This window comes from Ornithorhynchus anatinus, chromosome 5 (genome assembly GCF_004115215.2).
Source record: "Ornithorhynchus anatinus isolate Pmale09 chromosome 5, mOrnAna1.pri.v4, whole genome shotgun sequence".
Classification (NCBI taxonomy): domain Eukaryota; kingdom Metazoa; phylum Chordata; class Mammalia; order Monotremata; family Ornithorhynchidae; genus Ornithorhynchus; species Ornithorhynchus anatinus.
In genome coordinates this window covers 82,142,107-82,156,293 of record NC_041732.1, presented here as the reverse complement: position 1 = coordinate 82,156,293, position 14,187 = coordinate 82,142,107, and the positions used below count along the sequence as shown (strand labels likewise).

General features: G+C 47.2%; 2 protein-coding genes across 2 annotated transcripts in view; one reads left to right on the top strand and one right to left on the bottom strand.

Moving 5' to 3' along the window:
* Positions 1-1,291, top strand: part of ENOSF1 (enolase superfamily member 1) — a 46,943-nt gene extending 45,652 nt beyond the window's left edge. The window contains exon 16 of the mRNA XM_029065464.2: positions 516-1,291. Within this exon, the coding sequence (XP_028921297.1) occupies positions 516-617 (102 nt within the window). The 3' untranslated portion in view covers positions 618-1,291. The remainder of the gene's footprint in view (positions 1-515) is intronic.
* TYMS (thymidylate synthetase) lies at positions 1,054-13,925 on the bottom strand. The gene is made up of 7 exons (XM_001508311.5): positions 13,616-13,925; positions 11,136-11,209; positions 9,418-9,592; positions 7,270-7,371; positions 5,219-5,394; positions 4,377-4,448; positions 1,054-1,642 (listed from the first exon to the last, which is right to left on the bottom strand). Exons 1-7 carry the CDS (start codon positions 13,818-13,820, stop codon positions 1,505-1,507), a joined length of 942 nt encoding a protein of 313 aa, XP_001508361.1. The 5' UTR covers positions 13,821-13,925; the 3' UTR covers positions 1,054-1,504.
* Positions 13,926-14,187: the final 262 nt, after the last annotated feature.

The window sequence follows — 14,187 nt, the reverse complement described above, 5'->3', positions numbered from 1 at the left end:
GAAAAAAAAAATCGGCTTGGTTTGATTGGAATTCATGCAGCAGAAAGAACGAAAAGCAATTCTCCCTATTGAAAACCCTAGAACCAAACTCACTCTCCAGGATCTTACTCCTTTTCTCTTCACCAGGATTATTATGGTAGTTGCTAAGCACTTACTATGTACCAAGCCCTGCTTTTAAGCACTGGGGTAGATACCACTTGATCACGTCAGAAACATTCTCCATTCCATGGGGCTCACAATCTAAGTGGGAGAGAGAACGTGAATCGAACCCCCATTTTACAGTTGAGGAAAGTGAGGCTCAGAAGTTACATGACTTTCCAAAGGTCACACAGCAGGCAAGTGGTAGAGCCAGGAACAGAACCGAGATCCTTTAACTTCCAGGTCCAAGCTCTTTCCATGAGGCCACACTGGTTCACATGGATACTAGGGCAACTCTAGCAATGTGGTTCTAAGAAAAAGGAATTTAGAGATTTCTGTTTCAAGTGATGATGACGATCGCTACTTTTTCCTTTAAGGATCCCGGCTATTCCTCAGAGATGAAGGAAGATTCTGTCAAGCAACATGAGTTTCCTGAAGGTGAAGTCTGGCAAAACCTCATGGCTGCTCAGAAGCTGTAGTAGCTTCCATTACTGTTATTGGGGGACAGTTATTTTGTTTAGTAGAGGAAACTTCTATCCTAGCAGCACAAAGATTATAATGCAATGAATGCAAACACAATGAAAATCTCAAGAATCAGCTCACTGGACATTAATACTGTATCCAGGGAAGAGATGATGTTTGATTCTCCCTCTCTCAACTGTAAACTTGTTGTGAGCGGAGAACCTATCTACCAACTCTTAAGTTATACTCTCCCAAATGTTTAGTTCAATGCTTTGCTCACAGATAGCACTCAAATACCACCGTTCGATTGATTACCTTAATAACGAAAGGCTCTCATCCTTCTTCTCGTAAATATATTGGGGGTGAATTTAAATTTGGGGGTGAACACTGTACTGTGATACTCTGCAAGACATGATGCATTATCCATTTGGTACTGGAACAAATTTGTTCAAGTAACAAGTTAACATTTTAATAAATTCAGCATTAGACAAGAAAGATTGCAAACTATAGTGTCTCTGTACAAGTTAAAAGGAGTGACTAGCCTTTTCAAACAGATGTAAAGTAATTTAGTACACCTTTTAAGTTTTGCAGTTTATCCTGGAACTGAACAAAAGTTGTCGATGTTCACATCTCATCCCTTCAGCACTCTGAAAGGCCAAGCAATTCCAATAAACATTCCTCAGTAAAGAAAGCTATCTGGCTGTGCTCTATTTACTATACCCATGGCCAGTTCTCCTAGAAGCAAAACTCCTCTATCAGAAAAGTTCCTGAAAATGGTATTTTAATTCCTGTTCATTTCAGTTTGAACACAGGCTAGGGAAAAAAAAAAAAATCACCTTTCCAACAAGTATCCAGAGGGCTTGCTACAGGGACCCCCTGAAAACAGGCCACAAAGGGGGGGTTCTTAGACTGCCATCTCCATCTTAATAGCTGGGTGGGGATTGTAGTCTTCAATCTGGAAGTCTTCGGCTTTGAAGTCATCGATGGTTTCAACCTGCCGAAGAATCTTGAGCCTGGGAAAAGGTCTCGGCTCCCTCTGAAGCTGAAATCAAAGTAGAGAAGAATACGCATGGTACCACAGGCGTAAGAAACCAGCTAGGCTATCTAGTTAAAATAATCCCTCTACACTGTAAGCCCGATATGGGGAGAGAACGTGTCTACTGAAGAGAAGCAGCATGGCCTACGGGAGTCAGAAGGACTTGGGTTCTAATCCTAACTCTCCCCCCTTGCTTACTTTGTGACCAGAGGCAAGTCACTTCACTTTTCTGTGCCTCAGTCACCTCATCTGTAAAGTGGGGATGAAGACCGAGTCCCATGGGGGACACGGATCTGTCCAATCTGATTAGCTTGTATCTACACCACCACACAGTACAGTGCCTGGCACCTAGTAAGCACTTAAATACCATTAAAACAAAAAAACCCACACACTGTTGCATGATACTCTCCCTAATGCTTAGTACAGGGCCCTGGACACAGTAAACAACACTGACTGAAATCAACTCGTGTCGGTGCAGACGAGATCCTTGTGACAGTCACATGAAGCAATGAATGTTCTGCTCCTGCACTACGGTCACAGGACAAGTTGAAGATTGGCAGGGGGACAAGGTGCAAACCAGAGTTGCCAATAGGAGCCTGACACCTGGCAATCTTCCAGGACCTGCTACCTTATCTCCATAAGCCCCGCTTACTGTTCGGTGGGTAAACTAAGCTCGGTTTTGACACAAAACAAACCAAAAATGCCACTCCGGCTACCGATCTTCATTCATGGGAAGTGTGCTCTGTTCTCCATTGGAGATCAAGCAATAGGCAGAATCCCGTCAGAGGCTTTTGGTGTTTTTCACAACACCATGACATTCTCTTTGAAGGCCTGTTTGTATTTCTGGGTGCTTTGGGGATTTTTAGAGTCCTTGAATGCAGTGCAATTACTCTTCTTCAAATCCCGCCACAGTGCAGGGGATAGAGCACAGGCTTGTGAGTCAGAAAGTCATGGGTTCAAATCCCAGAACTGCCACTTGTCTGTTGTGTGACCTGGAGCAAGTCACTTAACCTCTCTGTACCTCAGTTACTTCATCTGTCAAACGGGGATTGAGACTGTGAGCCTCAGGTGGGACAAGGGACGTGGGTCCAACCTGATTTGCTTGTATCCACCCCAGCGCTTAGCACAGTGCCTGGCACGGAATAAGCGCTTAACAAATACTATCATTATTATTACACTGAGGAGCTGAGGACAGCTTGGAAAGGGAAACAAAATGGGGGAAGAGGTGGACTTCCCTTTCCCACATCCTCCCCCTCCCCTGGAACTGCCTCCCTCTTCACATACAACAGACCATTACTAAGGTCACATCTCCGAGAAGCCTCCCCCCAATGACACCCTTCTTTCCCCAGCTTGCTTTCCCTCCTGCGACTATGCACCTTAATAGGGGACCTTTGGATGTTTGATATTTGCCCCATCCCCAATCCCACATTTATGTACAGATCTTTTCATTTTATATTATAAATTACTGATTCACATTAATGTCTGCCTCCCCCTCTAAACTGTAAGCTCGTTGTGGGCAGGGAGCGTGCCTGCTAATTCTGTTGTACTGTACTCTCCCGAGCACTCAGGACAGTGGTCTGCACATAGTGCTTGATAAATATAACTGATTGGTTTCTCTATGGACACGATAATACTGAGTCATGTGGTTCTAGCCATATAGTCTTGTGGTTTAGGGTCATCAAGGGCAAGGCAGTAAGTCAGAGACCCCTGAGATCCATCGCCCTATCCTAATTCACCTAAACCCCCGACCAAAACAAAAAAACAGGCAGCCTCAAATTGGGCAGGAATGGGGCTAGGGTCTTTGTTTCAATTTCAAATCTGAATCCTCTAGTAACCCTAAAATCGGAGACTTGATTAGATCCACTTTAAAAAGTCAGTCCTAGAAGGAATCGTATTTAGGAGATCACGTGTCAATGGACTGTGGGCGGAACACTGTACTAAGCTCTTGGGAGAGTACAACCGAACCAGCAGAGTGATCCAAGACTTTGTGGGGTTTATGCTCTAGTGGGAGACAGGTATTACACTAAGTTACAGGTAAGAGAAGCAATGGGGTATAATGACACGTACATAAATTCTGTGGGGGTGAGGAGACACCGTGAGTAAGTGCTTAGATCGAAGTATATGGGTGATGCAGTAGGGAGGGAAAAATCGGATGGGGAGATAAGAGATTAGTCAGGGAAGACTTCCTGGAGATGGCGTAATTTTAGTATGGCTTTAAAGATGGAGAGTGGTGACCTGTTGGATATTAAAGGGAGTGGGACTTCCAGGCAGGAGGGAGGGCGTGAGCAAGGTGCCGGTAGCAAAAAATCAGAGTGAGGCAGTGTGGCTAAATGGAAAGAGCCCGGGCTTTGGAGTCAGAGGTCATGGGTTTTAATCCCGGCTCTGCCACTTGTCAGCTCTGTGACCTTGGGCAAGCCACTTAACTTCTCTGTGCCTCAGTTACCTCATCTGTAAAATGGGGATGAAGACCGTGAGCCCCAGGTGGGACAACCTGATTCCCCTGTGTCTACCCCAGTGCTTAGAACAGTGCTCTGCACATAGTAAGCGCTTAATACCAACATTATTATTATTATTTTGTTTTAAAAAATAATCTGAGCAGCAGTAAAGCATGGACTGAGAGAAGTTTGGATTTGAAAATGGCATCTGACGAACTTTCAGGCCAAAAGAAATTTGTTGTTGGATAGACAGTGCAATTTCAAAACGGACTTTGGATGAAACGTGTTCAGTTCCGACCACTTACTTGGACTTCCAGCGGTTCAATATGATTCAGGTATATGTGAGCATCTCCCAAAGTATGAACAAAGTCACCGGGCTACATTTCAATTGGCAGAGAGGGCAAGAAAAACATTATTTAGTACTTTACAGTTCAATCTACTTCAAATCAGGTTGCAGGATGTATTTTAAAGGCAAAACATTTTAAGCTACACGAAACTTTTGCTCCTGAGAAAATTAAACACTTAAGAAAACAGATTCCTAAAGGCAAAAGCTTGGTCTTTCCCATAAGCTTATGATTTAAAACATTCAGGTGGTATTAAAAGTTCTCTGCACACACTACGCATTCAATAAATATGATGAAATGAATGAATGAATGCTCAGACCACGTGAAGCAGCGTGGCTCAGTGGAAAGAGCCTGGGCTTCGGAGTCAGAGGTCATGAGTTCAACTCCCGGCTCTGCCACTTGTCAGCTGTGTGACTGTGGGCAAGTCACTTCACTTCTGTGCCTCAGTTGCCTCATCTGTAAAATGGGGATTAACTGTGAGCCTCATGTGTGACAACCTATTTACCCTGTATCTACCCCTGGCTTAGAACAGTGCTCCGCACATAGTAAGCGCTTAACAAATACCAACATTATTATTATTATTACTATTACTTTCAATATGTGTTCCCTAGTGCAGAACTCTGCAAACAGTAGGCATTCAATAAATACCATTCTTTACCTGAGAAATGTACCCTATCTGGTTGTTTGAAGATAATTTACTTGGGTATTTTCCTCAATAATTCCATGACAATTTCTCTTACATTAAAGCAACAATAGTATTTTACATGCAACGATTAAATCGCTAAAAGAAGAGAGCACCGTACCTTCAGGCCCGTGATATGTGCGATCATATATGTGAGTAATGAGTAACTGGCGATGTTAAAGGGCACTCCGAGGCCCATGTCTCCTGATCTCTGGTACAGCTGGCAAGAGAGCTCACCATTCAACACATAGAACTGGCAGAGAGCATGGCAAGGGGGCAGAGCCATCAGAGGGATATCTAGGAAAAGAACAAAGGAAGGGAGAAAAAGGTCAGAGAAAACTTCAGTCAGAAGACAAAAAAAAAACCACCCTCAGGCCAAACCAGATTCTAGTAATGTTGGTATTCGTTAAGCACTTACTATGTGCCGAGCACTGTTCTAAGCGCTGGAGTAGATACAGGGTAATCAGGTTGTCCCACGTGAGGCTCACGGTTAATCCCCATTTTACAGATGAGGTAACTGAGGCACCGAGAAGTTAAGTGACTTGCCCACAGTCACACAGCTGACAAGTGGCAGAGCCGGGAGTCGAACCCATGACCTCTGACTCCGAAGCCCAGGCTCTTTCCAATGAGCTGCTCTTGAGATGCCATAGTCTATCTTTAAGAGGAAAGACTTAATAGGGAATTTAAATATTGATATGTCTTTTGACACACAACTTCTATAGCAGCAAGGTTTAGTGGAAAGAACACAGGCTTCAGAGTCGGAGGATCCGAGTTCTTACCCTAGTTCCACCCAATCTCACACAAATGTGATCTCACACAGATCACTTAACTTCTCGGTGTCTAAGTTTCCTCATTTGAAAACGGGGATCAAATACCCGGTCTCCCTCCTACTTATGATTGCTAGTTTTATGTGGGACCAGGACTGTAGCTGACCCGATTGTCTTGTGTCTACCCCAGCGCTCAGTACAGTGCATATGGTAAGTGCTTAACGAATACCAGAATTATTCATCAGAATTGTCAGAACTCATCCAGTCGGCCCACACGAGATGAAGGCGAATGAACGTCTCTTTATTAAGGAGTGAATTTCAACCACATATACTTAATTTAGAGACAAACCTCAGTTCAACACTGAGATTAAAAGAGGCAGAACCTCTAAAAGTGAAGTTTCATATAGTTTTCTTAAGTTTTGACAATAGCTTGAAGGACGTCAAAGTTAAACATCAGCGGGAAAACTTTCATTAAATGTTTTTAGATACAGTTTTACTGACACTTTACTCTGATACTTGTAATCAACCCAATGAAAGTCTAATTGGAAATTAGATTAATAGAGTTATGAGAAAAACAATCTCCCATTTGTTGTGTCGTCTTATAAAAGGGAGGGGAGGGGAGGGGGAGGAAAAGACCCAACTAAGGGAAACAAGAGAGCAGGAATTCAGAGAATATGACTGTTTATCACTATACTGTACTCACCCAAGTGCACAGTACAACACCTTGCCCATAGTAAGTGCTCAATAAATACAACTGAATGAATTCATCCTTGGGAAGGGTATGCAACAGAAAGTATGAACCCTCTGATGCTTTACCAGATTTATTCAAATAATCCTCTCAAATGCTTAGCTTTGCCATGCCTCAGTTTCCTCATTTGTAAAATGAGGATTTAATACTAGTTCTCCCTGGTATTAGACTGGGAGCCCAAGGTGGGACAGAGACTCTGTCCAACCTGATTATCTCATATCTACCCCAAGCGCCCAGGGCAGTGCTTGACACAAAGTACTATTATTATTATTAAAATGCTAGTATTATTATTAAATACTATTATTATTAAAATGTAAATTTAGAACTTCGAATAACTGTGGGCAGGGAATGTGTCTACCAACTCTATTACACTGTACCCTTCCAAGAGCTCAGTACAGTGCTCTGCACATAGTAAGTGCTCAATAAATACAATCGATTGAGCTTCTGGGTAATTACAAAGCAACTTTTAACGATAACCCTAAGTGCTAAGGCACCAATGCTGGCACTCAGGTTGGCATACATAGTAATATTTGCGTTTATTGAGCGTTAGCTTGGTGGAGAGCCCTGTATTAAGTACAGCAGAGACACGATCCCCTTCCTACAAGGAACTTCCCATATTCCCAGAAATTCCCATAACAATTCCCTTCCCGCCCATACCTTTAGGATTCCAAGCACACATAATGATTCTTCGATCGTCAGGGTTGGCTTTGATTGTGTCAATGACTTTTTGCAACTGGTCAACTCCTTGGCCGGCATAATCTGAAGGAAGTTGTTCGAAAGATTGAAAACCAACAAGAAGCCATCGATTCCAGCACACGCTAAAATTACGAAGAGCGGCGTTCTCAGGAAATGCTTGGTCTCCACACCACCACAGGATTGTGAGTTTTCCACCCTGCTGCACGTCCCAGAAGGACCACAGAACCGAGGCAGAAGCGCTGTAAGGGTGGGTCATGGCACAAGGAAAGGAAATACATGTGAAAGGAAATACATTTGTTTGAGAAGAAGCGTGGCTTAGTGGAAAGAGCATGGGCTTGGGAGTCAGAGGTCATGAGTTCGAATCCCAGCTCTGCCTCTTGTCAGCTATGTGACTACGGGTAAGTCACTTCACTTCTCTGTGCCTCAGTTACCTCATCTGTAAAATGGGGATTAAGACTGTTGAGCCCCACGTGGGACAACCTGATTCTCTTGTGTCTACTCCAGCGCTTAGATCAGTGCTCTGCACATAGTAAGCACTTAACAAATACCAACATTATTATTAAAATGGGGACTAGGACCGTGAGCCCCACGAGGGACAACCTGATGACCTTGTGTCTACCCTGGTGCTTAGAACAGTACTTGGCACATAGTAAGTGCTTAACCAATGCCATCCTTATTATTCTTGTTATCATCAACTGAGGGACTGAAAATTTAGGAGGAAAAAAAAAAAACACAGAGCGGAATCACGGAGCCTAGTGGATAGGCACGGGCCTGAGAATCAGAAGGACTTGGGTTCTACTCTCCACTACACCACTGGTCTGCTGTGTAAACTGGGGCAAGTCACTTTACTTCTCTGTGCCTCAGTTACCTCATCTGGAAAATAGGGATTGAAACTGTGAGCCCCATGTGGGACATGAACTGTGCCCAACCTGATTAGCTTGTACCCACCTCAGCACTTAGTACAGTGCCCAGCACATAGTAAGCACCTAACAAATACTATAAAAACAAAACAAATGAGCTTACAGTATAGAGAGGGAGTCTGACATTAATATAAACATAATTTATAAACCACAGTGACTGAATCACCTCCTTCCCCAAGAAGTAACTTCACCTGAGGTGTCTGCAAGGAAGAAATGAGACAAGCCTAGAAAAGGAAAGACTACTGGGTCCCTCAGGCATAGAGGCCTGGTCAATTGTCTTATCTGATGCCTTTGGTGATCCCAGAACAACTGGCCCTTCAGTTGTCCCCTCAGGAAGTGGTTCGAGAAGAGACCCGCTCATCTCAGAACTGTCCCTCAGCACTGCCCCGCAACATCATCCCTGAGGAAAAAAGCTAGGCCGCAATGGTCCTTTCAACTTTCTCTGGTCTCTCAGTGCTCGGTAGATGTTTTCAACCGACACTGCAGACTACCCGATCCACAGTTCCCTGCAAATCTGGGATTCCTGCCTTTTGCAGATGGGGCAGATTCCAACCCCCCAAACATGGACAACAAGCCAATCCTTCTGCGCTGTCATAGGGGGCACCCAAAGGCCAGGGGCCAGCTACTGGGGGTCTCGGTGATGTTTACTAATGGTGAAGTGCTCCAAGCATCTTTCCACTGACATCAAATGCTCAGGATATCTTGCTCCATAAAATTGACCTTGTAAAAGAAGATACCATCAGTGGCATCTGTCGAGTGCTTACTGTGGGCAGAGCACTAAATGCAGCACTGGGGAGAGTACAACAGAATTGATAGATGACTCACACCTTCGGGGAGTTTACTGTCTAAAGGAGGAGGGAGACATTAAAATAAATTACGGATAGAGAAAATGACAGAGTATAAATCTGTACATAAGCGCTATGGGGCAAGCAGAGTGATTAAGGAGTACAGACCCAAGCACATAAGCGATACAGAAGGGAAGGTGAATAAGATGGGAAATCAGAGGTCAGTCAAGGAAGGCATCTTGGACGAAATATGACTTTTAGAAGAGCAGTGAAGATGGGGACGCCTCCCTAGATAAGCACCTGCAGTTTCTCAAACTGCTCACACCAAATTGAAATGATGGCGGAAAATAACTGTGCTACTGGTGGCAGAAAAGACAACTTGCGGAGTCATTCATTTTCCTCACCTGTGTTCATCTCTTTGTATTCGGCACCAAAATGTCTCCACTGGAAGCCATAAACTGGTCCCAAGTCTCCTTCCTCTCTGGAGGTAAAGCCATGCTTATCCAGGAAGTCCCGAGACCCATTGGCATCCCAGATCCTCACTCCTTTTGCAGAGAGTTCTTTGGCATTTGTGGAGCCCTAGAAGAGGTGGACAAAGTCAAGGTGTGAGGACATCTCCCCTCCCATTTTTCTCTGCTCTTTATGACACGTCAACTCCCGCATCTCCTTCTCAGTTTCTCGTCCTGTCTCAAGGCCTGATTTCTTCCTCCTTAAATATTCTCATTCTTTTAGAGGAGAAGGTCATGCCCTCCTCCCAGCCCCTCCTAACCCATAAATTCATTAGTTTATTGACATTACCCCATTCTTCCCCAATCCCTTTTCAATCACCCTGCCTTCTTCTCACAAATGTGTTCTATGACCTGATTTGCCTGACACCCATTTTCAGCAAATCGAAGTTTGCCCCTTTCAGTCCAATGATAGGAAGATGCCATCTGGCTTTAGCCAGAAGGTGAAAGGAACAAGGGGATCCTGACATTCACTTCTCGTACTCTATTTCCTAATGGACTTGATTCAGTCGAGAAGTAGCTTGGCCTAGTGGACAGAGCACAGACCTGGCCGTCAGAAGGACCTGGGTTCTAATCCCGGCTCCGCCACCTATCTGCTGTGTGACCCTGGGCAAGTCATGGACTCTCTGGGCCACAGTTACTTCATCTGTAAAATGGGGTCTAAGACTGGGAACCCCAAGGGGGCAGGGACTGTGTCCAACCTGATTAACTTGTATTCATTTATTTAATTGTATTTATTGAGCACTTAATATGTACAGAGCACTGTACTAAGCATTTGCCTGACTTCTTGTTTTGTTGCCTACTTGTTTTGTTGCTTGACTACTTGTTCTGTTGTCTGCTTCCCCCTTTTAGACTGCGAGTCTGTTGTTGGGCAGGGATTGTCTCTGTTGCTGAATTGTACATTCCAAGCACTTAGTACAGTGCTCTGCGCACAGTAAGCGCTCAATAAATACAACTGAATGAATGAATAAAAGTACAATTCAGCAACAGAGAGAGACAATCCATACCCACAGTGGGCTCACACTCTAGATCGGGGGGAGACAGACATCAAAACAAGTAAACAGGGATCAATAGCATCAATAATTAGAATTATAGATATAAACACATCAAAACAAGTACACAGGCATTTATATAAATAGAATTTTAGATATGTACATCTATCTACATAGATAGGGGAGGGGAGGGGGAGCCGAGGAAAAAGGGGGCTTGGTCAGGGAAGGCTTTCTACCTTCCCCAGTAATTAGTCCAGTACAAGGCCTTGAACCTACCCCAGTGCTTAGTTCAGTTCCTGACACATAGTAAGTGCTTAACAAATACCATTAAAAACAAACAAAACACTTGTGCACCTCTGTTGCTTGTTTAAGGGCTTTCTCCCAGTCTACGTCCCCAGGGAAATAATGGAAAATGCTCTGTGCCACTACGAACAGAAGATGGAGGTATCCAGAGGGAATTTCCCTTCTCCACACTGTTTCCCCGCTGGATCGTGAGATCACTGTGGGAGGGGAATATAATTGTTTATTTTTGTACTGTGCCTTCCCAAGCGCTTAGTACAGTTCTCTACACACAGTAACCACTTAAAAAATACGATCGACTGACTGAATGAAAGATTAGCTCACCTTGATAAACCACAGCAGCTCCTCCAGTACTCCCTTCCAGAACACCCGTTTGGTCGTCAGCAAAGGAAACTGATCTGAAAGACCATTTGAGGGGGAAAAAAAACAAAAAACAAAACATAGATCTTGAAGGGCAAAACTGTAAGTCCTGTAGAAGTTGGGCCCTGGGAACAAGGTCCCATCTCAGAGTGACCCCCGCCCCGGCCCCCCCCAGTAGGTCTAAGAAGATAGGTGGGGGAGGCCCTTGGTTGCCCAAGGAGATGGATGTTTATAAATATCTGGGGCCCCTTTTGTGGGCTGTGATTTTTCTGGCCTTATTAGAGAAGCAGCATGGCCTAGGAGAAAGCGCACAGTCCTGGGAGTCAGAGGATCTGGGTTCTAATCTCAGCTTTACCGCTTGTCTATTGTGTGACCGTGGGCAAGTCACTTCCTTCCTCTGTGCCTCAGTTTCCACATCTGAAAAATGGGGATTAAGGCTGTGAGTCCTCTGTGAGCCAGAGACTGTGTCCAACCCGATTACCTTGTATCTACTCCAGCGCTTAGTGCAGTATCTGGCACATAGTAAGCATTTAACAAATGCCACAATTATTCTTATTTCTGCAGGGATCCTTCCACACTGGCTCTAGACTGACAAAGCCCATCCTGAGAGCGCAGGGCGGGAGTGGAGCAGTTATGTGATTTTGGTCACTTGCACATTAGGGATATACTATACTCGGCCAAATACTCGACAGAGTGCTCTACACATAGTAAGTCCTCAATAATAATAATGGTATTTATTAAACACGTACTGTGTGCAAAGCACTGTTCTAAGAATACCACAGATTGATGAAGCAGGACGGTGTAGTGGATAGATCACAGGCCTGGGAGTCCAAAGGCTAGGGGTTCTAATCCCGCTCTGCCACTTGGCTGCTGCGTGACCTTGGGCAAGTCTCTTCACTTCTCCGAGCCTCAGTTACCACATCTGTAAAATGGGGATTAAGGCTGCGAGCCCCATGTGGGACAGGGACTGTGTCCAACCCAGGTTGCTGATGCCCACCCCAGTGCTCAGTACAGTGCATGGCACATAGTAAGCGCTAAAATGCCATAATTATTACTATTATGACCGCACACACAGTAGGTCGTCTTAGGGCCCACTCCCACAGCCACATAGTAAGTGTTTAACAAACAGCATTATTATTAGGGCCGCAGACCTAATGAGTTGTCTCAGGACCCACTCCCACAGTCACACAGTAAGCATTTAACAAGTACCATCAGCATCATTATTATTACTATTATGGCCACGCACCCAGTGGGACGCCTTAGCATGGCGTAGTGGGACGCGGCATGGCACAGTGGACAGACCGCAGGCCTGGGAATCAGAAGGTCAAGGGATCTAATCCTGTCTTGTCCGCTGCGTGATACCGGTCAAATCAATTGACTTCTCTGGGCCTCAGTTCCCTCATCAGTAAAATGGGGTTTGAGACTGTGAGCCCCACGTGGGACGGGGACTGTGTCCAACCCAAGGTGCTGATGCCCACCCCGGCAATTAATACAGTCCCTGGCACAGAGTAAGCTCTTAGACGAAGGCCATAATTATTATTAGGACCCCCTCCCACAGGCCGGATGGTGGGGGCTGCGCTAGGCTTGCGGGCCACGGGGCGGCTGTGGGGGAGTTTGGGGGTCACCGGCCGGCAGAGGAGGGGGCGTGCGGAGGTGCAGGTGCAGTCCACCCCTGCGGGAGCAGGACCAGCTTGGCCAGGACCCGTGCCCCGGCATGCAGGGCAGAGCAGGGCAGTGCACGGCTGGGCACGACAGAGCAGGGCAATGCAGGACAGGGCAGGACAGTTTAGGACAGAGCAGGATAGTGCAGGGCCGTGCAGGGCAGCGCAGGGCCGTGCTGGGCAGTGCAGGACATAGCAGGGCAGTGCAGAACAGAGTAGGATAGTGCAGGGCCATGCACGGCAGAGCAGGGCCGTGCAGGGCAGAGCAGGGCCGTGCAGGGCAGAGCAGGGCCGTGCTGGGCAGTGCAGGACATAGCAGGGCCGTGCAGAACAGAGTAGGATAGTGCAGGGCCATGCACGGCAGAGAAGGGCGGTGCTGGGCAGAGCAGGGCCGTGCTGGGCAGAGCAGGGCCGTGCTGGGCAGAGCAGGGCCGTGCAGGACAGAGCAGGGCCGTGCAGGGCCGAGCAGGGCCGTGCAGGACATAGCAGGGCCGTGCAGGACATAGCAGGGCCGTGCAGGACATAGCAGGGCCGTGCAGGACATAGCAGGGCCGTGCAGGACAGAGTAGGATAGTGTAGGGCCGTGCTGGGCAGAGCAGGACATAGCAGGGCAGTGCAGGACAGAGTAGGATAGTGCAGGGCCGTGCAGGACAGAGCAGGGCAGTGCAGGTTAGAGCGGAGCAGAATAGGGCAGAGCAAGACTGTGCAGGACAGAGCACGGCAGAGAAGGCCAGTGCAGGGCAGAGAAGGCCAGGGCGGGGCGGGGCGGGGGTGGTGGGTGACCTCTGAGGCTGTAGCGCGCTTGCAGGCCGAAGACGGACACGGTGCCGGTGCCGGTTCGGTCCTCCTTCTTGCAGCCGGAGCGCAGAATGTGCCGCACCTGCCCCAGGTACTGCAACTCTCCGTGCGGCGGCGGAGGCGGAGCCTGAGGCTGCTGCTGCTGCAAGCCGGGGCCTGGGCCTGGGCCCGAGCCCGCTCCGTGGGGCATGGTGCGGGGGTCGGGGGCGGCGGGTGGAGAGTGGCGCCTTTCGCTTTTCGGGCGGGAAGGAGGAGGAGGAAGAAGAAGAGGAAGAGGAGGAGGATGGCGGGGAGCAGCTTCCGGGCCTCACCGCCAGGCCTGCCCACTGTCGCCAAACTTGGCGGAAGAAGGCCGCCCTTGGCCTCCCTCCTCGGCCGGGACGGGCCCAACCCCGACCCCCCTGCCCCTTCCTCCCGCGGCCCGGCCACACGATCCCTTCTCTCTTTATGCTGATATCGCCCTCTCCCAAGCTTAACAGAGGCTCGGTGGAAAAGAACCCGGGCTCGGGAGTCAGAGGTCATGGGTTCGAATCCCGCCCCCCCCCCCCCGCCACTCG